The 20990-nt window shown below is 40.1% G+C and overlaps 3 protein-coding genes across 7 annotated transcripts in view; 2 read left to right on the top strand and 1 right to left on the bottom strand.

Annotated features, from left to right (window-relative positions):
- The window catches only part of nup107 (nucleoporin 107), a 14212-nt gene extending 12197 nt beyond the window's left edge, over window positions 1-2015 (bottom strand). The window contains exons 1-2 of the mRNA XM_005750895.2: window positions 1892-2015; window positions 539-621 (exon numbers count right to left, since the gene is read on the bottom strand). Coding sequence (XP_005750952.1) covers window positions 539-621; window positions 1892-1899 — 91 coding nt within the window. The 5' untranslated portion in view covers window positions 1900-2015. The remainder of the gene's footprint in view (window positions 1-538; window positions 622-1891) is intronic.
- A 699-nt stretch (window positions 2016-2714) lies between these two features.
- On the top strand, window positions 2715-9699 carry slc35e3 (solute carrier family 35 member E3). Of its 3 annotated transcripts, none has more exons than XM_005750896.2 (9): window positions 2715-2903; window positions 3016-3211; window positions 4492-4952; window positions 5088-5198; window positions 5280-5339; window positions 6766-6864; window positions 7199-7281; window positions 8201-8285; window positions 8372-9699. In XM_005750896.2, the coding sequence occupies exons 3-9, from the start codon at window positions 4560-4562 to the stop codon at window positions 8471-8473; spliced, it is 933 nt and encodes a 310-aa protein (XP_005750953.1). In that variant the 5' UTR covers window positions 2715-2903; window positions 3016-3211; window positions 4492-4559; the 3' UTR covers window positions 8474-9699. The 3 variants fall into 3 exon arrangements, with proteins under 3 accessions (XP_005750953.1, XP_005750954.1, XP_013770811.1); XM_005750897.2 differs by lacking the exon at window positions 2715-2903 and adding an exon at window positions 2924-2941; XM_013915357.1 differs by lacking the exons at window positions 2715-2903; window positions 8201-8285; window positions 8372-9699 and adding an exon at window positions 8023-8167 and having other exon boundaries at window positions 2987-3211.
- Window positions 9700-14405: 4706 nt separating this feature from the next.
- The window catches only part of upf2 (UPF2 regulator of nonsense mediated mRNA decay), a 22306-nt gene continuing 15721 nt past the window's right edge, over window positions 14406-20990 (top strand). For all 3 annotated transcript variants that reach the window (XM_005750894.2, XM_005750893.2, XM_005750892.1), the window contains exons 1-6: window positions 14406-14489; window positions 16585-16953; window positions 18019-18798; window positions 18869-19029; window positions 19121-19312; window positions 19393-19542. In XM_005750894.2, coding sequence (XP_005750951.1) covers window positions 16586-16953; window positions 18019-18798; window positions 18869-19029; window positions 19121-19312; window positions 19393-19542 — 1651 coding nt within the window. In that variant the 5' untranslated portion in view covers window positions 14406-14489; window position 16585. The remainder of the gene's footprint in view (window positions 14490-16584; window positions 16954-18018; window positions 18799-18868; window positions 19030-19120; window positions 19313-19392; window positions 19543-20990) is intronic.

The following is a 20990-nucleotide window of genomic DNA, read 5'->3' as shown; positions in this document are numbered from 1 at the left end:
AAAAAAAAAAAAAAAAAAAAAAAAAACACGATCAAGAAAGATTGCTGATAATCGTCATCATGATACCCAGAATCTCTTGCTGGGATTTTAGGATTTGTTGCACTTGCTTCATACTACAGATCTTAACCATGACTCAATAATCACAACAATTTCTGCACCATACAATAACACACCAACGGGAGCTCATTTATAATCCAACCCATACACCATGTCCCACCTGGACTGTGTTTATGCATTTGTGTGGAAGCTCCACCAAATGAAGCACTCCAAACCAACCAACATTGATTGAACTAGGTTATAAAGCCCTCCAATTCTGAGACTCCACCATCTAAAATGGACAAGACGGGACAAATCACAGTTTAAATCGTAGGGTTACAGGTTCCTGTTCCCATTTTAGAAAGGTGAATGTACCATAAAGCTTGCAGCTACATTTCCACCTTTCCCCTTTATTAAAAGACCCATCAGCAGCTGCTGGGTTGAGTGGGTTGGTGTAGGGGCTGGACAGGAATCAGGTTAAAGTCTTTCTGCAGCAGGATACAGGCCACTTTCTTCCTCCTCCTGCGGGCAGCAACCGTTACCTCGTCGTCTCGAACCACCGGAGACGGCAGCTCACTCTGAGCCCTGAAGGACAAGATGAAGCACAAGAAAGCACCTTACCTAGAGAATTATAAACATATTAATGTATGTGCAGTTCAGAGGCTTTTACATCACTGAATTTACATCTTTTTTTCTTTCTCTGCTCTCTTTAGGGGTTGCGATATTAGATCATCTCCCTACCCGTCATCCTTTCCCAAAAATTCTCCTCTCCAAGTCCACCTTTACACCATCCGTGAATCTCCAGAGACCATCTTCAACATCCTTTGTCGAATATATGCACCATCCCTCCTCTGCACATGTTCAAACCATCTCAGCCCGAGCTGTCCTTGTATCTAATCCTGTCCATCCTGGTCACTTCAGCTTGACAACCTATTTTTTCAGTGCCACCGTCTCCAAACCATACATTTTGGCAGGTCTCACTAAGATCCTGTAAACCTGCCCTTTCGTGAAGCCATATTGCTTCTTGCTTTTTAATCACCTCACTTCTTAGCTTCAGCATCTCTTTCCCCAGAGCTTCATGGTATGGCTCATCATCTTTATCTCTCTGTAGCTGCCACAGCTCTGGACATCAACCTTGTTCTTGACATTATATGTAAATCTTTAAATTACTAGAAGCAGTCAAAAGAAGACAAAAGACAATTTAATTTTCTAATCACTTGTCAAAGGTTACTGTTAGGTTCAACACAAAAAGCCGTGGCACTTCCCGACGGTTCTCTTTAAAAAACAATTTTAGTCACTGGCTAACTGTGCCTAAACTAACAAGAAGCGTCACAGTTCTGTGTGAACCCATGCAATGTAAATAAAACAACTACAGCAAACAATTTTGCCACGATATATATAGCCGAGAGCATATCAAAAGTTAGTACTCATAAAACAACAACATACTGCAATCTTTATAACACTTAACGTAGTTCAGTTATAACCTCGTAAATCTATCTTTACGTAATACTTCCCTAATTGCAGTAGTTCTTCCAAAATACTGGCTGCTAACAGCTCTACTAAACCACTAGTTCTTATTTTATTCACCCTAGAAAGCAGCTCTTGTTACCGACTGTCAACTGTACCAAAACCAGAGCATTTAGCCGGTTAGCATCGCCACTCACTGTGAACGGCAGCATTAGCGCTGTTAGCATTGTTAACGTTAGCTAGCAAAGTTGAAGTCCCTGAATTTAGCACACTCGCGGACTAAATAAAAGGCCAATGGTCTGTAATCACCAGACACATGCCCAACTAACCATACATAAGAGTAAAATGTGTATAACTGCTGAATAACGCTTAAAAATAATGTTTTTACCAGTCCATAGCGGTGAGTTGTCAGTTCCCGCTTCACGAGGTTTAACGGGGCTGCTTCTTCTACATCTTTTCAATTCTCAGCAGACTGCGTCTCTTAATTCACACTGCTGCCCCCACGAGTTGTAATTAGATTGCATCCAGCCTTGTATATGTCTCCACTGTTTTTTTGTAAACTTAAGTGTTTTATTAATCATAGAAAAAAAATCTAAATCTGATTACGTCCAAATCTATTGAATCACTAAAAGAGAACCTGTCTGATGTAAGCTAAAAGATCTCAAAGCAACACATAATGCCACGATATAAAGAAATGAATAAGAACCAAAGTCACTGACATCTATCAGTGTAGAAAAGGTTACAAAGATATTTCCAAGTCTTTGGGACTCCAGTTAACCACAGTGACATCTATTATCCACAAAACTTGCAACAGTAGTGAAAATTCCCAGGAGTTGTCAACCAAAAAATCTTCCAAGAGCCCATCAATGACTCATCCAGGAGGTCACAAAAGCCCCTGAACAACATCTAAAGAACTGCAGACCTCACCTTCCCCAGTTAAGTTGAGAGTTTATGATTCAACAATAAGAAAACAGCTGGGCAAAAATGGCGAGTTCCAAGGAGAAAACCACTGACCAAAGACAGGCCAAAGGCTAGTCTCATGTTAGCCAAAACACATCTTGATGATCCCAAAATCCACAGAATATTTTGGGGAAAATATACTTTTAGAAGGTTTAAGTCCTGTTACACCTCACATAAAACTAACACCACATTTCATAAAAAGACCATCATACTAACAGTCAAACATGGTGGTAGTGTGAATGTCTGGGGCTGCTGCCCTTTAGGTTCTTTGTGTGGCCCAGTCAGTTTGGACTTAAATCAGACTGAGATGCTTTGGCACGGACTTAAACATGCTGGAAAACCCTTCATTGTGGCATTCTGCAAATTCTGCACCCGGCTTAGTTTCTCTATGGAGGGAGACATCTGCCACATAGACCACCTCTGCGCTCCTCTTCCCTCCGGTCCGTTAGCAGCCGCTGTTGCTTGATAGACACAAACGGTAAACGGTGTTAAACTGGGAGGAAGCAGGAACATATTCACTCACTGGGTGTTTTTTTCTTCTCTTGCTGCTAGAAGTCACGGCTGTGTTACGATCTGCGGAAGAGCAGGGAAGACATTCCTCCGGCACAGCAGCGGGGATTTGGGCACTGCAGAGGCCGGGAGAGGAGCTTCGAACGCCGGGGAAGACCGGTACCTCTCCGGGGTTTGTTTGGCGGCAGCAAGGCGAGACGGAGGAGAAGCAGGGAGGCAAATGGAAAGATGACCCGAGGTAAACTTTATTCAGTGCCTGGCAGACAGACAGAGAAGCGGATAAGTCTTTTTTTTTTTTAATATATATACTACGTATCGTTTTAGATGTGAGTGGAGCTGTGAACTTGAGTAGCTCTACCGGTTTCCACCTAATGGTTTTAAGTAAAACATAAAGTAAGACTGAGCATCAGGCAGAACTCCGTTATTTTAACCGTTAACCATTACAAACGGCAAAATGTTCCCTCCGGTAGTCTGAAGGCTTGGAGAGGGCTTAACGATTATTATGCTATTTACGACACTGGATTACAATTTAAGGAACTTTCTTTTGTGTGCTTTCAGTGTATTGGAGTAAAAACACCAATATTAATCTCTAATATTCAGTATTTGTTCACTGGGACGCCTAACGTGGCTTAGCCATTATTACCCTAAAAACACAAATAAATCTATGATAGAGAGCAGAAACTTCATAAGTCACCAAGTAAACGCACTGCTCAGCCCAGCAGCACCCAAAGGCCCAAAAGGCCACTACAGATAATAAAAACAACTTTATGACATCTAACCAAGTAAAAGACTTGGGCAAGTGTATCACAGTCAAAGTCTATAACTAAGGGATGACTTCATGAATGGAAATGGAGATGATTTACAACAAGGTGCAAATACTGGTTACTATTAATGCTTATTATTGAAGTGATTGCTTACAGAAACATGAGGATGGATTGCAAAGTGTAAAGGGTTGTACTCGCTCCTCACAATCAGACAAATGACACAAAACTGATCAGATAGCTTCAAAGTGGAAATTCATAATGACCTAAAGAAGGCTGCAAAAGTAAACTAAAATAATAATAATAATGTGATATTCTTCATTGGACAAGTCAGTCACCTGATCTCAAACCAATAAAACAGCCTTTCTGTGACTGAAGACTCAATAAAACAAGCAGCAGCTGACAGGAGCTGAAGTAAAGGCATGGCGGAGCATCTCAAAGTAGTAAATGCAGCATTTGGTGATCACTGACTTTCATCCAAGTACCAAAAATAATCCCTATATTTAAGTTAGTTTGCTCAATTACGTCTGAGACTCAAAAATTGAGGTCTATGTATAAATATGATAATATATTTACCTTCATATAGTTAATTCAGTGCTTTTGTTAAACCTTTTAATGATTTTTTTATTGTAGTTGTTGGATTCTCAAAATAGAAAAACACTTATCTTGCTTGTAGCTTGTATTGTACCATGAGCGTCTTGACTGTTTTTTTTTTTTAGTTTTAGACTTTCTAACACTCGTATCTCTCTTTGGCCAGTGTGAGCAGCTCAGCTAAGTTCAACAAAGCTCCGTCTGAGTAACTTTAACTCTGAGGCCTCCCAGATCATGGCTGCCAGCTTTTTAGCCAACAGGAGCATTGTTGCTGGCCTGCTGGTCAATCTATTCTCCTCCATCTGTATCGTCTTCATCAACAAATGGATCTACGTACACTATGGCTTCCCCAACATGACCCTGACCCTCGTTCACTTTGTGGTCACCTGGCTGGGACTCTACTTCTGCCAGAAAATGGATGTTTTTGCTCCAAAAAGCCTTCCGATTCGCAGGATCGTGTGGCTGGCTCTGAGCTTCTGCGGGTTCGTGGTATTTACCAACCTTTCCCTACAGAACAATTCGATAGGAACGTACCAGTTGGCTAAAGCAATGACCACTCCCGTCATCATCCTCATCCAGACCACCTACTACAAGAAGACCTTCTCCACCAAGATTAAACTTACACTGGTTAGCAAAGTCCCATCTGCTTGTTAGAGCTGTAGAAACATGCCAATCTGAATGATTCTGACAGGATACTGGGGTTTGGGTCACTTTGGGGTAAGTGAGAAACAATGTCAGCACAATCTGTTCCCCTCTCCTCAGGTACCCATAACATTAGGAGTGATACTGAACTCGTACTATGATGTGCGGTTCAACTTGCTGGGGATTGTGTTCGCGTCTCTTGGAGTTCTGGTGACGTCACTTTACCAAGTGGTGAGTAAATGTATATGCTGACAAAACACTCCACAGAGACTGAAGTAAAGTAATTAACTGTTCTCCACATTTCTCTCTCAGTGGGTGGGGGCAAAGCAACATGAGCTCCAGGTGAACTCCATGCAGCTTTTATACTATCAGGTGAGACCCAGCCTCAAACCAAGTAAGAGATCACTGAATACTCAGTATCTAGAGTTAGATAATCTAATCAGTTTTCCTATGTAATACTGCTTATTATGCGATGGGGGTAGAACTGGACTGCTTACTTTGCTTGCCTTGAGTTGTTGGTCATTATTTATTATTGATTTGGAACTCTATTTTGGAATTTGCAACAAGACTTTTGTACTTGTTGATTTTATTTATTTATTTTGACCAGAGACTTGATTTTAGATTTATTTCCTTTTATTGGGGCCTGAGGTTTGTAGCTTTAGTTTAGGGTCATAATTGGAGACTCGCTGGCTTGTCTCGACTTGGAACCAGACTGAAGATGCAAGGCTTTGGACTTTGTTCCCTTTCATTTGGGATTTGGCCTAAGACTTTCAGATTTAGTCCCAGGACTTCTTTGCATTTTTTTTGGAACTGGAGTTGGAAATTAGATCTTTAATATTTGTTTACTTGCTAATATTTTATTTTGGACTTGTTTCCCTTTTCTTGAAACTTGTAATGCTAATGATTTATTACAGGACTTGTTGATGAACAACTGGGCTTTTGATTTTGGACAGCAAACTGGATAGGGACTTTAGACCCTGGGCTTAATTTTTGTACTATTATTCATTTCATGTGGATTATTTCCTAGGTTTTAATAAGTATATTTCTAGGAATGTTTGGCCTTACATTAAAACTGGAATTGGGACTTGTTATTCTTTTCTTGGGATTCTTAGAGACTTAAAATGTTCATTTTTGATTTGCAGGTTGCTCAATTGTGTCTTGATTTGGATTCATGATATTTTCTTGGACCCGCTGGTACAGAATTATGTGGGACTTGTTACGAGTTGTCATCTAGAGTTATGTTGGTACTTTTTGATACTTTCAGATGATTTGGGGCATTGACGTTGGCCTATGGCTCATCCTGTAACTTGCTGATATAAATTATTCAGGACCTGTTACTGTCATATAGGGCTTCTTCATAATGACTTGCAAATTGCCTTGAGATCTGCTGATGTTTGGTTTGGAGCTTGTTTGTACCATTCAGTTCCAAATGATGGTATTGGAATTGGACTTGGAATTAAAAAGTACTTTGTCCACTAGATTTTTAGTACCACGTATTTAACATAGTTTTCAAGGTTTTTGTTTAAAAAAAAAAGACAACTTTAAAATTTATTATTTAAAATGTATTAATTAAAAGATTGTTTGACGATTGTCACCTCACCAACACAGTGTAGACTAGAGCAGTAAAATCAAACGTTAATCAGCTTCAGTGTCTATTAAGCAATGTGTCTTAAAGACACATTACAGGTCAGAGACAGGTTAGCGGAGAGCTTTGGAGTAATAGTAGGATGTTATTTATATTTTATACTTGTTATAATGCAATGGCTGTAGATTTTTACTGCACAGACTGTCCTTTTAGGCTCCTCTATCGTCAGCCTTCCTGCTCTGCATCGTTCCACTGTTTGAGCCGCTGACTGGATCCGGAGGAATATTTGGACCCTGGTCTTTGCCTGCTCTGGTCAGACTCAACATGACACACACACTAACACACCATTTAAAAAGACGCACACAACTGCAGCTACATGATCTGCAATTGGATCTAATGTCTGGGACTTTCCAAGTAATAGTCTGGCACATTTTATCAAAGACATTAAAAGCGGGGCATTTATTCTGCCTGTCTGTTCTGCTGATAGTCACATTGGTCAGTTGGTTATTAAATACTGCTATATGTATTAATAGATAGAAGTGTTTAATTTAATACATTGACTCATGTTCCAAGTCTTAGTTTGAGATTTGGAGCAGCTGGTAACAGTGTTTTCCTTTTCTTCTGGCTGCTTTCTTCTTCCTTCTAGATGACTGTGCTGTTCTCGGGCGTGGTGGCTTTCCTGGTCAACCTATCCATCTACTGGATCATTGGAAACACCTCACCTGTTACGTATCCTCAAACACTTGTGGGCTAGAAGAGGTCTTGTAATGTCAGTGGTTGCTTCAGTTTGTCAGTGGTTGCTTCAGTTTGTCGTAGATCTCGTTGGAGTTTACTTTAATAAATAAGTAAACTGAAGTAATTTGTGCAAATATGAGGCTTTCTTTGGACTTCTTGTGTTCCTGATCTCCTTCAGGGGAGACATTGGTTTTCTCTGGCAGCTTTGGGAGCTACATATGTATCAAACTTTCTAGTCTTATTGAAAGGGTTGCAGAACTTCTTAAAATGGTGTTTAAGAAGTTCTTTACAGTGAACCTGTTTATGTCTTGGAAAGATTTAAAACCTCCTTGAGTCAGTTTTCGTGTTTCAGCGTCTTGAAGTCTTTGTGAGGAGCTTTTTAGGGATTCAAGAACTCCAAACCAAACACCTCTTTAAGGGTTGAGAACTTTTATTAAGTTCTTGATCATTTCACTGTTTTTCTTAGGTTTTGAGGACTCACCTAGGTTTTTGGAACTTTTTTTTTTTTTTTAAGAATTTTTTAAGGCGGTTTTAGGTTTCTGGTTTTATTGGTATTTTGTGAGGAGCTGTCTAACCTAATGCTCATCTAAATCAAAAGTAGGCAGTTGATGTAGTTCAGGCATCTAACTAGTGTTTTTAAGGCATGTTGAACATGTTATCCTTCCAGAAAGTCACAAAAGAGAGAAAGGCCTGTATATTTCTCCATTGATTGCTTTCCTTACACCTCTAACCCAGATAAGTGGTAAAAAAAAAAATGCAAATTGCAATTAAACATCTTGAAGAGGTCTTCAGAGACTTCTGGAAGAGTTGTGGTCTTTTCAGAATAGTGCTGAGGGGTTTGCCTCAAGGTCCTTCTGGTACAAATATTTCAGATGACATTCATAAATGTTGTTATCCTGATTCTAGTTCACAGCTATAACATGTTTGGTCATTTTAAATTCTGCATCACACTGGTTGGTGGATACCTGCTCTTCCATGACCCACTCTCACTCAACCAGGTGAGTCTTCCTGTGCTGCTCTGATGAGTCAAACCAGGCAGTTTTCAGTTTCCAAACCTTCTACTCTCCTCCCGTCTCTCACTCAGGCGTTGGGGATCCTCTGTACTCTGGCAGGTATCCTGTCCTACACTCACTTCAAGCTGATGGAGCAGGAAGAAGGGAAGAGCCGGCTGGCTCAAAGACCCTAGGCCATCTTTACATGTTGGTCTGCTGCACAGACTCCTGCTATTGGCCATCCACAGTGAGACCGGCTGGAGATACCTCTTTAGATATTTTTACCATTTTTATTACAGGTATTTTTTTAGAAGAGAAGGGATTTCATCGTGGATCGTGTCAGATTTAAACGTATATGGCATGTTAACACTGCTGTTCGTACTACTTCCACTGAGCTTCAGCAGCACTGATCCAAAGTCTTAAAGAAACCTGAAACTCATCACAAAGGCAGCTCCTCAAGTGTTAAATCACTCTCATCACGCAGCTTTAACACAGATGGATGGAGGTGTAGTTTAAACCAACCAATCAAAAGAAGGCTGCAGTTGAGCTCTGTGAAAGATCCTTCAGGACACCAAACCTTCATCTACTGCTGGAGGCTGAAAAAAAATTGCAATTACAGTAATATTAGAAAAATAGCATCATCATCTGCTGTTTTTCTGATTTTTGGTACTCACATTAGCTGTAGAGTTGAAGGACTTCGACATTTATGATAGTCCAGACATGAAGGCAGAAGACATTGATGGGAATCCATCAGCAATCTGCATGGACATGTTTAAACAAGTTTACATAGTGAATACTTCTGTCAGGTCCCACCTGTTATCCATCAACCACTGGAAGAAACCAATTTGATTTGAAGTGAAATTCGAAGGATTTTACTTATTAAATCATATCAGTGACTTACAGATCATGAACACAGAAACTCAGACACTGTTGGGGCTACAGCAGTTTTCCAAAGAAGAAGTCAGTGGCAGAAGCTTTTCTGTTATCAGCCTTTCTGTATAAGTAATTTCCATAGACTGATGAAAATTAATTTGATTGCAAGTCAAATACCAGTAACTTACAGGTGGTATGAAGTGATAAATGAGGTTCAATATTCAATAATCAGTTACTAAATAACTTCTCCATAAACTTCTAAAATTTGTGGAAGACTTTATAATCAGGCAGAAATGGGTCAAAGTGAACTGGTTTATAAAATGATGGTTTCTTCCATTTCTGAGTCTCTGGCTCCTGTTACTGAGCTGAAAAGTGACTCGTTGCAGTTCTGCAGGACTGAGTTTGCTGTGTAAAATTTTTGTGGATTTTGCAAACGTTATTTGTTTGGCCCTTCAAATCAGACACTTCCCTGAATGATTCATTAATCTGTTGGGGGGTTTTGTTGTTGTTTAGAGTCTGCGATAGGTCTAGTTTTATTTCAGATTTAGCCACATTCATTGCTGATGTAACTTTTTAAAATTAGTATTTTTTTGATAAAATTTTCTTAGCTTGTGTAGCTGTTATTTAGAGACATATTGCATTATTTGGGGGTTTTTTTCCTGATCCTTTGTCTTGACCCTGTTGATGGTACAGGTGGGATTTTGGGGACGTGGCTCAGCGAAGCATGACGATCTGCTATTGTGGATTACATATCTGGAGAAATATTCAGTTGCTCAAAGAACTGTTGAAATAAAACTTTAATCTTCTGCATCTACAGTGATTTCTTCTTCATGACACTTTGTGATGTACAGCAGCTTCTGAACATGTAGTCCTCAATCTGACATCCTCGTGCTGAGCATGCTCAGTAGAGCTTTCTTGTTTATATTTCACTGTACTAAGCAAATTCAGCCTGCTGAATAAAAACAAATTTAGTGGCAGTTTGCATTGTTTGAGGGTACACAAGTATCTAGATGTGGTGCTCCTGAAAAAAAAAAACACCATCCGTTAGTCTTTATGATCTTGTTTACTTGCTATCATAAATATGCTTTTAAAATGACTTCTTTTATTAAACGTGGCCAAATTCTGAGCTAAAATTTCTGACATGCAGTCTTATCTACTCTTCACTTTGTATTAAGCAAGAAGGAATGTTGCATAAACAGACATCTTGTGCACAGAAGCTCTACGCACCTGCTGTTCAAACCTGTGTATTGGAGGCAGCCAATGAGAAGAGAGTTGGTTTAAAGGGTGAGGATGAACTGAGTTTGAGCTTTACAGCAGTAGCTTTGCATGTCTGTAAAATATGGAGTTGGAAGTTAGCAGAATGGTTTAAACACCCTCTTTAGGAAGGGCAGCATTTTCATCATTAATCGTCCAGACATGACATCGTAAAAAAGCACACGGTTGTCATCTGTAATAAGCATGTTATAATATAACCACACCTAAGTGGAGTTCTCCAGTGAATGGCTTCGCTGTGGAGCGTCCCTGGGTTTCCCCTCACATGCATGTGTGCCTCATTCATACCGTGCCAATAAAGCTGCAATTGTAACATACACACACACACAGCAAGGCTGTGCCAGGAGGGAATTTCAGATGAATGAACAAGTGGAAAGAGTGTGTTTAAATAAATCTCTACTCTCTGAGGAATGAGCAAAACCCGAGAACTGTTATTAAACTGCATACTGCGGGCATCCTGCTGCTACCACTGTGGGTATGTATAGATGGTATTCAGAAGTGTTATTTTTGGGAAGAGAGGACTAAAATGCAGGCTCTGGGAGGCCGAATAAAAATAAAAGGAAAAGTTAGCTTTAAAAGCTGATGAAATACATACTGCTAAAATCACAAGAGGAATCAGAGACTTGTGAAAAGCACAATGAGAGAAAGTGGAAAAGAGGGAAAGGCAGAACTAGAGCCACAGCTGAATAGTTCATTTCTCTTGGGAAAGTTTCTAACTGAGTGAAGTGTCCCTGAAGCGCAGCCACAATAAGAGCTGTCTGAATTCTGTGAATACTTGGGAAAAGTACTTCAGCCTTGTTGTCTGTCTTGTTGTATCTGCCACCGTCTTCTAAACCATACATCCATTCTCTTCTGCTTATCCGGTTGAGGGTTGCTACCATAGGACGGGAGTCAGTCTGTCTCAGTGCTAACCACTCCACCCTGTCTTCTTCCCTCTTTCGTGCACTGTCGGTTGCTTTGGATGGTTGACCTCAAGTATTTAAACTCATCCACCTTCGCTGCCTCTACTTCTTGCTCACCTTTCCACCTGTCTTCCTCTCATTCACACACATGTACACAAACACACCTTCATCTTTTGGTAGTCTGTCTACACACCTGCATCAACAACATGCAATATCACATTATTAAGGAGGCTTTTGTAAGTGGAGCTCCTCTGAAGGTGGAAGTGGATCCTCTGAAGTCCTCATGAATTTCCCTTTGCATCTTTCCTTGAATTCATAATTTCTTCCATTACGATCAACATAAACTGATTAGGAAAAGGGGGTAGTAGGTCAAAATATATGCAGAGGGCTGATTGGTAAAGAAGACACAGATGTGAACAGCTAAACCTGGATAGACCGAATATAGGGGAAAAGAAAAAAGGCATGAAGTAAAAAACCATTTAAGAGATTCAAGAAGTAACTGAAAGGCAAATAACTGACACCGGTAAAGAAGAAAGTCCATAATAACACCTCTACTTGCTTGTTGAAAACCTGCAGTACCCATGTTGAGTCATATCAGGGCATTAAACAGCCATTATCAACTGTAACCTTTTCACAGATATAACTAATACCTGGGTCTGCAGCCTTAAAGGCCGCATTTTAAGGCCGATTACGTCACTGCGACGCGACGAAGGCTGTCCCAATTCGAAGGCTGCTCGAAATGCGGCCCTCAAATGCGTCCTTCATTTCCCTGAATTTTAAGGACGTGGCGGTGTAGACTTCGTGGCCCAACATATCCCAGAATGCATAGCGCGGCGATGGGTGTGGATAATTTTGCCGAAAAAAAACGGCGGACGAGGGGCGCTTGAAGAGTAAACTTTAAGTAACTACTGAATATTATGTCACTTATTTATGTGCAAATGTTTAATAACGAAGAACATGAAAACATTACTGTTGGCCACATGTCGGCAAAGTTATGTGACATTAGTGATGTTTGTACAAACTTGTTTTTAAAGCCTTTACTTTAAAATATACACCATTCAATAGCTGAGCTTAATCTTACAGAGAATGATCAAAGCTCATGTAGAAACAAACAAACAAATGAACAAAAGATTTTCTCCTTCATTTCTGTCAAACAATGCTGTACATAACGTTTCCAGCTGTTAGTATCATGGTTGCTAAGCAACCTGGGCAGCGCAACGGAGGCTAGACCGTCCCATTTTACAAGCCTCGCATTTCCGGCCTTAGCGGTCTTTAAGTACGCGGCCCTTGTGGACCGTTAAGGCTTTTTTTATTTTTTATTTTATTTTTAGTAATATTAACATACAAACAACAAAATACACCATATATTACATATTCAGAGAATAAACATTCCTTACATATTAACAACTTTCATACATAGGAAAAAGAAAATATAAAGATGGGGTCACATAACTTAACAGATTATTAACTTACTAAATCAAAATCTTCCACAAAGGAAACAAAAAAAGTTTTTTTTTAAACTAAGGTCAAAGATTTAACCAACAGGTTTAAGTCGTTTTTCCAGTAAGCTAGTGCTGGTTTAGTCTTAAGAAAACGACATTTATGTATAAATTGCTTTCACGTGATTAATAACATATTAACACCATAATTAGTTTTCTTTTCTTTCAAAAACACTCCAAACATTATCATATTTAAGGTAAATGGGGTAATTTGAATCCCACTGGAATAAAGCCAGGTATGAAAATCCAACCAAAAATATTTGTATAAAATTGCACAAAAAGAATAGATGGTCCAAATCCTCCTCTTCTGTTTCACAAAATACACAATTACCCGTTTCTATTTTGAATCTATCACCAAGGAGTCTATTTGTCGGGTAAATTTTGTTCAAGATTTTAAATTGGACTTCTTTCCATTTAGGAGGGATAGGGAAGGTGATATAATCAGTTCTTATTTTTTCAATTTCTTCCCTTTGGAAATCTTTTAATATGTAATTACGTCTAAGTAAATTTGGAGAATAAAGACTCCTTAATGAAGATCTAAGAAACTTATTGTTGCATTTAACATCACAAAATCGAATACCATTTATATATAATTGCCTTAACTTGGGGGAGATGTCAGAATATATTATATCATTTACAACTATGTTTTTAAGTGACAATTGAATGGATTTTATAACCCGATTAAATTTACTTTTAGAACATTGGATATTAAACTTTTGGCAAAAATCTTGATGTCCTAAAACATGTCCTTCCTCATCTACAAAATGGGCAATTGCCCAAACACCTTTTGATAACCAATCTTGAATAAAAATAGATTTTCTGTTCATCAGTATATATCTATTGTTCCAAATTGGGCTATTATGTGGAGTGAAATTATGTTTAAATAACATTTTCCAATAAAGAAGGACCTGTTTATGGAATTCAGAGAGTTTAACAGGTAGCTTAGTAATTTCAAAGTCACATTTTAGGAGAAAATCGATACCCCCCAGTGTGTTAAAGACCTTACTTGGTATAAAAAACCAAATGGAGTGTGGATTATTTAGGAAGGATTTTAACCATTTAAGTTTCAAAACACCATTCATTATATCAAAATCAATTGCGTTTCCACCGCCTTCAATGTATGGTTTAACCAAATCATCTTTAGATATATAATGGCACTTATTTCTCCAAATAAAATTAAAATTCATGCTATTAATTATTTTAATAACTTTATTTGATATTGATAAAGAGTAAGCTGGATATATAAATCTAGATAAACTATCCATTTTGGTTAATAATATTCTTCCAAAAATTGTGATGTCTCTTTGTAACCACTTATTTAAGATTGTCCTATGGACCGTTAAGGCTGCGTACTTTAAGGCTGCAGACCCTGAATTGGGATACAGCCATTGTCTGACCTGTTAGCAGTCTGGAATGCTGGCTGTTGGGGAGACAATAATTTTAATATATAATACAATATTATTCACTTCTTTGAAGATTAAATTGTTAAGGTAATCGTTTCGAAAGCCCAGAATAAAAATGCTCTCATGTATCGGAGAAAATGTAAGGTAACTTATACATTTTTAATCAGGCATAATTTGGAACTCCAAAACGAGAGGGTCCTGATGCTGTTCACCCGGAAACCAGCACGGATGAACCGATGTTTGTTTTGCTACGGCTAACAGGTAACCCCGCTCATCTTTACATATTATTTAGAAGAAACTAGGCTTCTCTAAACAGGGAGTGCTTGCTGTATGTTTGTAAATTTGCGTTGTAATTACTGTCTGTCAGTTTTGCGCTGTCTAAGCGTTTGTTTGTGCCTGTTTTCGCTAAGTCCATTTGAGCTAAACTCGCTAGCCGTGCTAACGCTAGCTCTTTTTTGTTATAAATTTGTTTGTTCGTTTAAAAACGTCGCAGCGTCTGCTGGGCGCTGTGAACGCGGCTTTCTCCTTGTCTTTTAAAGTGAAGCTTCTGCTAAGCTGTTCACACGGAGGAGGCTGACGCAGGTTTGGCGGATAACAGGCGGAGTCTGCGTGGGCGGCTGTCACGCTGACTTTAACATTACAAGTTCAACCCCAAAAGGTTGATTCTGTTGAACGTAGCGTTTACAGTGGAACAGCATTACACGTTTAATGTTAATCTCTTCTTTTTTAAAAACGTGCACGAACCAAACGGCGTTTACACGCGCGGACAGGTGTCAGCTTTAAGGAGCTTCTCGCTTGATTTACCTGCTCACCTGCAGGGCCCGTTCAGCCGTGTTTACGCGGAGTTTCTGTCTGAATGTTTGATTAAACTGAATTTTTTTTTAAATTTTAGGCCCTTATGACATCTCATCACGATGACCCTTCCTCCATTTTGTGTCTGGAGACTTTAGACGTGACTTTTAGATTATATCAATCCTGAATTTGTTTTAATGTGTCAGGTAAACAGGAAATCGTTGGGCTTATCTGTGCGGTTCACACACAGCAGTACAACGATAGTCTGTGTGCATGTTTAATTTTAGTTACTTATTTTTGATTTGTTTCAAAACATCTTCAAAATGAATTGATATAGATGTATCTGTCTGCCCCTTAAATTTTTGTAAATATGTTCTTATGTCTTTTTATGGGCCAACGTTGAAGAAATGACACTTTGATACAATATAAAGAAGTGAGTGTACAGCTTGTACAACAGTGTAAATTTGCTGTCATCTCTAAATAACTCAACCCACACCCATTATTGCCTAAACCGCTGCCAACAAAAGTGAGTAAATGCCTAAATGAAACTGGCCCAATTGATTCATTTATTTTTTTTGAATGTTCCGTTGAGCACTGTAACAATCAGAATTATTGTCTGAAGGCCAAAAGAAATGCCCAAAGGATTTATTTTTCCAAGTGGTCCACTTGATTATTATTTATTTATTTTATTTAAATTGTTATTTTTAACTTTTACGTTTTTACAAACAGAACAGACATGATTTTTCATGTTGTCCCATGGAAAAATATAATAAAATCTTTACAAAAATGTGAGGGGTATACTTGTGAGATACTGTACATCGTTTCCTCACTTAGTTCACTGCTATTGAGTGTACCTGCAGCCCCACCCACAGTGAGAGTCCAGAGGGGTGTACTCTGAAGTGAGATGAATGGTTTAGTGAGCTGTCTTGAGATTCAAATCATAGGTTTCAGTGTCTCTCTTTTTAGTTGGCTAAATCACCATGGTAACTGATGCTGAACACATCACTGTGTTGGGAGCAGGTTATTATCAGAGTTTCAATTTAAAATGCAGGTGCCATATTTTCATGTATTCTCTTATTTACAGTATGTTATAAGTGCACTATTATCTGCAGATAGATGTTATATGTGCAGCTTATTACCTCAGTAACATCAGGAATGAAACTCAGCTGCAAAGTACAGCACTGTATGTCACAGTGTCAGTGGAATGTGCATGTAAAAAAAAAAATTAAAAGTATAAATGTTTTTATACTTGACTGTATTATTCGGTGTAAATGTAACTTGGACCCATATAAGCTGAGTTTGTTTGATCGTAAATGGTTGGTTTGTTGATTTGAGGATTTTGGACAACAAGTTCCATACCCTCCTGAGGGTTTTTTCTTAAATTGGATGGTCGAATAGAATCAAAGGAAATCACAATATTTAATAACAAAGCTGATAATTAATATTTTAATTTTAATAAGAGGCTGATGGAAATATTTTCAAAAAATCACAGATTGTTGTATGATTCTTTAACTTATACAGCAGCATCTATTGCCATTAAGCTTTTCTCGTTGTCCTTCCTCAGTATGCCTGCTGAACGCAAGCGCTCAGTAAACATGGATGAGAAAGATGTTTGCACCTTCAGCAACAAGGAAAAGGAGAAGGACAGGGAGGCTGAGAGGAGGCCGGCATCTGCTCGGGACAAGGCCAAAGACGAGGCCAAAATGAGCGGCAAAAAAGACGGCGGCAAGGAGGAGAAGAGGAAGCGGCTGGAGGAAGAAAAGAAAAAGAAGGAGGAGAAGGAGCGGAAGAAGAAAGAGGAGGAAAAACTGAAGGCAGAGGAGGAGCAGAAGAAGAAGGAAGAGGAAGAGAAAAGGCAGCAAGAGGAGCAGGAGAGGAAGCTTAAAGAGGAGGAAGCCAAAAGACAACGTGAGGAGGAGGCTGCCCTCCTCAAGTAAGTCATCTTGATTGTTAAATTCTGAGTTAATAGCGATTTTAGCAATGTTTAAAATGCCATTTAGATCAATTCTACCGCTTACTTAATCTTAGCCACACTTATTGGAGGAAGGTGTGGACACACCAATGTTAACAAATCTGCCAAGCGCAGGGCTGTGATCTTGGTCCACATCATATAGAAGAACAACATTATCGTCAAAATCCAGCATTTTGGTCAGTGGTTATGCTGAGGCTCATTAGTATATAAGCATAATAAGAGTGGGGAAGGCATACAAAGACTTGTTTTTAAAGTCTGTAGAATAATACACTGCACTAAAATTCACAATAAAATGGAGATTTGGCTACATAAGAGCTGATAACATGGCGGTTTGACCTACATCTTTATCCCAAGATGAATCTCTGTAGTTTTTCTAATTTAGCATTAATAAATTTGAATTCAAAGATGATCTTTAATGGGATCCTAATGTACTAGAAATACAAAACCTCTCCACATCAGTGCTTCATCTGCTTGTGCACAGTTTAATCTGTTGGGTTTAAAAGCTGTAAATTTGCATGTAATAAATGAACTACACAAAATTTCTAGATTCCCTAAAATGGCTGTAGTTGAGTTCAAATGCAAGCTGATCAGGTGAGTTTATTTGAATATCTCCATGTGGCCTTTGTGTAAAATACTTAATACAGTAACATGTAAAAAATGTGATAAAGCTCAGCCACTTAAACCTTAAGTTAAAAGTTTGTCATACACTGTGTGCAGATGAAAGTTTTCTTTTGTGTCTCCTACTTTTAAAAACCTGATACAAGAACATGTGTTTTTATGTTTTAAAAGCATGTTGATGTCAGCATGACCTTCATTTAAGAAATAAACATAAGAGGAAGTGATGTGTCTGCTGGTCCAGCGTGTATATGTTTGACTTGACCTTTCGCAGAGCCAGAGTTGATCACCACCATCCATCTCAACCCCTGATGTTAGTCTTAGGGCCACTGTAGCACCCGAAACAACTGCACTGGTTTTACTATCTTTCTTTAATCACGCCTCTTTCTGCGGGTCACCCCATCTCTACAGGGAGAAGGAGGAGGGGCATCAGCTGTACCAGGAGGCATGGGAGCGCCATCAGTGTAGGAAGGAACTGCGCAGCAAGAACCAGAATGCCCAGGAGGGTCGTCCTGAAGAGGCCTTCTTTAGCCGCCTGGACTCGAGCCTTAAAAAGAACACCGCCTTCGTGAAGAAGCTGCGCACGCTGACCGAGCAGCAGCGAGACTCACTCTCCAACGACTTTGCCTCACTCAACCTCAGCAAGTACATCGGTGAGGCTGTGAGCTCCGTTGTGGAAGCGAAGCTGAAGATCTCAGATGTCGGCTGCGCGGTCCATCTGTGCTCGCTCTTCCACCAGAGGTACGCCGAGTTTGCCCCGTTGCTCTTGCAGGCCTGGAAGAAGCACTTTGAAGCCAGGAAGGAGGAGAAGGCACCCAACGTAAGCAAGCTGCGCACAGACCTCCGCTTCATCGCCGAGCTCACCATCGTCGGTCTCTTCACAGACAAAGAGGGTCTCTCGCTCATTTACGAGCAGCTGAAAAACATAATTGGGGCTGACCGCGAGACGCACACCCATGTTTCCGTGGTGATCAGCTTCTGTAAGCACTGCGGGGACGACATTGCTGGGCTGGTGCCCCGCAAGGTGAAACTGGCGGCCGAGAAGTTTGGCTTGGCTTTCCCTCCCAGCGAGATCATCAGCAGTGAGAAGCAGCAGCCCTTCCAGAATCTTCTGCGGGAATACTTCACATCACTCACCAAACACCTGAAGAAGGACCACCGGGAGCTGCAGAACATTGAGAGACAGAACAGGTGAGGTTCAGCTGTTACGGGAAACCACTGCGTGATTGTTTGAGCATACCTAACTTTTTGTCCTCTTCAGGCGGATCTTGCATTCCAAAGGAGAGTTGAGCGAGGACCGACACAAGCAGTACGAGGAATTTGCCACTTCCTACCAGAAGCTGCTGGCCAACACTCAGTCTCTGGCTGATCTGCTGGATGAAAACATGCCCGAGCTGCCTCAGGACAAGACTGTGCAGGAGGGTGTGTGGCCTCACATTTTTTTTTCTTCCTTATATTATACCCTGTCAATTTTTTGTTAATATCTGATATTATCATGGCTCTGCTGTCACAGAGCACGGCCCCGGGATCGACATCTTCACCCCCGGGAAGCCTGGAGAGTATGACCTGGAAGGAGGGATCTGGGAAGACGAAGACGCTCGTAACTTCTATGAGAACTTGGTGGACTTGAAGGCATTTGTGCCCGCCATCCTCTTTAAGGACAATGAGAAGAGCAGTCAGGGCAAAGAGAAGGAGGATGCCAAAGGTATGTTATAAAACACCCATGCTTACAAAAAAGGAAGAGATTTGTGTACTTTGTTTTGACCGTGCTGCTGTTGGGTTCAGATGGCAGAGAGGGGAAGGATGCGGGCAGCACAACAGAGGAGCTGGAGCTGGAGCTCGAGGCTCTGGACATCACAGATGAACCTCTTGAACTAGAGGGACCAGACGAGGTGGAAAATGAAGAGCTGGCCAAAAAACTGCTCGATGAACAAGGTAAACATGATTTTCCAGAAAACAGCTACTGTACTACTTCTATGATGATGTGTTACTGCATGCTCATTGGCTGACAGCTCACAAGTTAGCCAATGAAAATACACCGGTTTGTCCTTTAATCTGATTGGACTATAATTTACTAAATGAACAATAGGACTTAAAACTAGCCCATAAACTCATCAGGAAAATGGTTACTGAGGTCAAAGATCAGAGGAGCCAAAGGCTGCTTCATCATAAACCTCTATACAATGGCTGTATCCCAATTCAGCCTTAAAGTACGCAGCCTTAACAGTCCACAAAGGCCGCGTACTTAAAGACCGCTAAGGCCGGAAGTGCGAGGCTTGTAAAATGGGACGGTCTAGCCTCCGTTGCGCTGCCCAGGTTGCCTAGCAACCATGATACTAACAGCTGGAAACGTTACGTACAGCATTGTTTGACAGAAATGAAGGAGAAAATCTTTTGTTCATTTGTTTGTTTGTTTCTACATGAGCTTTGATCATTCTCTGTAAGATTAAGTTCAGCTATTGAATGGTGTATATTTTAAAGTAAAGGCTTTAAAAACAAGTTTGTACAAACGTCACTAATGTCACATAACTTTGCTGACATGTGGCCAACAGTAATGTTTTCATGTTCTTCGTTATCAAACATTTGCACATAAATAAGTGACATAATATTCAGTAGTTACTTAAAGTTTACTCTTCAAGCGCCCCTCGTCCGCCGTTTTTTTCGGCAAAATTATCCACACCCATCGCCGCGCTATGCATTCTGGGATATGTTGGCCCACTAAGTCTACACCGCCACGTCCTTAAAATTCAGGGAAATGAAGGACGCATTTGAGGGCCGCATTTCGAGCAGCCTTCGAATTGGGACAGCCTTCGTCGCGTCGCAGTGACGTAATCGGCCTTAAAATGCGGCCTTTAAGGCTGCAGACCCTGAATTGGGATACAGCCAGCTTCTTTAACAGCTCGCAGAAGCGCTCTCTGCTGGCCTTTAGAAGAAATGCAGGCTTAAGTCACTCAAGTATAGCTAGGTTTCATTTGACGTAGACGTGACGTCGACGTAAAGCGCGAAATTTGACTGGCGGTCGGAAGTGAAAAAGATAAGCGCAAAATCACAGACAGACAGTACGCAAAATGCCTATGTCCTGTTGTGTTTACGGATGCTCCAGTAGGTCGACCCGAGAAACTGATAAACGGTATTTTAGGGTACCAAAAATAGCCCAACGAAGAGGAGAAAAATGGAAAATTCTAACCGAAAAACGTAGGAAAACATGGATTTTAAATTTACGTTTACAGTCGGGAGGAGCAGAGTCTGCCAATGCCCGTGTCTGCAGCGACCACTTCGTCAGAGGTAATGTTATGTTTGCAAACGAACTTATTAGCATTAGGTTGTCGTTAAATTCTCGTTTACTTAGTGCTTTTAAGTTAGTAGTCTAATATTGACTTGAT

This window comes from Pundamilia nyererei, unplaced genomic scaffold (assembly GCF_000239375.1).
Source record: "Pundamilia nyererei isolate P.nyererei 1_Seehausen unplaced genomic scaffold, PunNye1.0 scaffold00291, whole genome shotgun sequence".
Taxonomy (NCBI): Eukaryota; Metazoa; Chordata; class Actinopteri; order Cichliformes; family Cichlidae; genus Pundamilia; species Pundamilia nyererei.
The sequence above is the reverse complement of the archived record's forward strand: the minus strand, read 5'-3'. Positions and strand labels throughout refer to the sequence as shown.

Excerpts from the sequence above, each read along its gene's own strand:
- slc35e3 (XM_005750896.2), top strand. The coding sequence starts at position 4,560 with ATGGCTGCCAGCTTTTTAGCCAACAGGAGCATTGTTGCTGGCCTGCTG. Across the intron at positions 5,340-6,765 it reads TGCAGCTTTTATACTATCAG|GCTCCTCTATCGTCAGCCTT; the intron begins GTGAGACCCAGC and ends CTGTCCTTTTAG. Across the intron at positions 8,286-8,371 it reads ACCCACTCTCACTCAACCAG|GCGTTGGGGATCCTCTGTAC; the intron begins GTGAGTCTTCCT and ends TCTCTCACTCAG.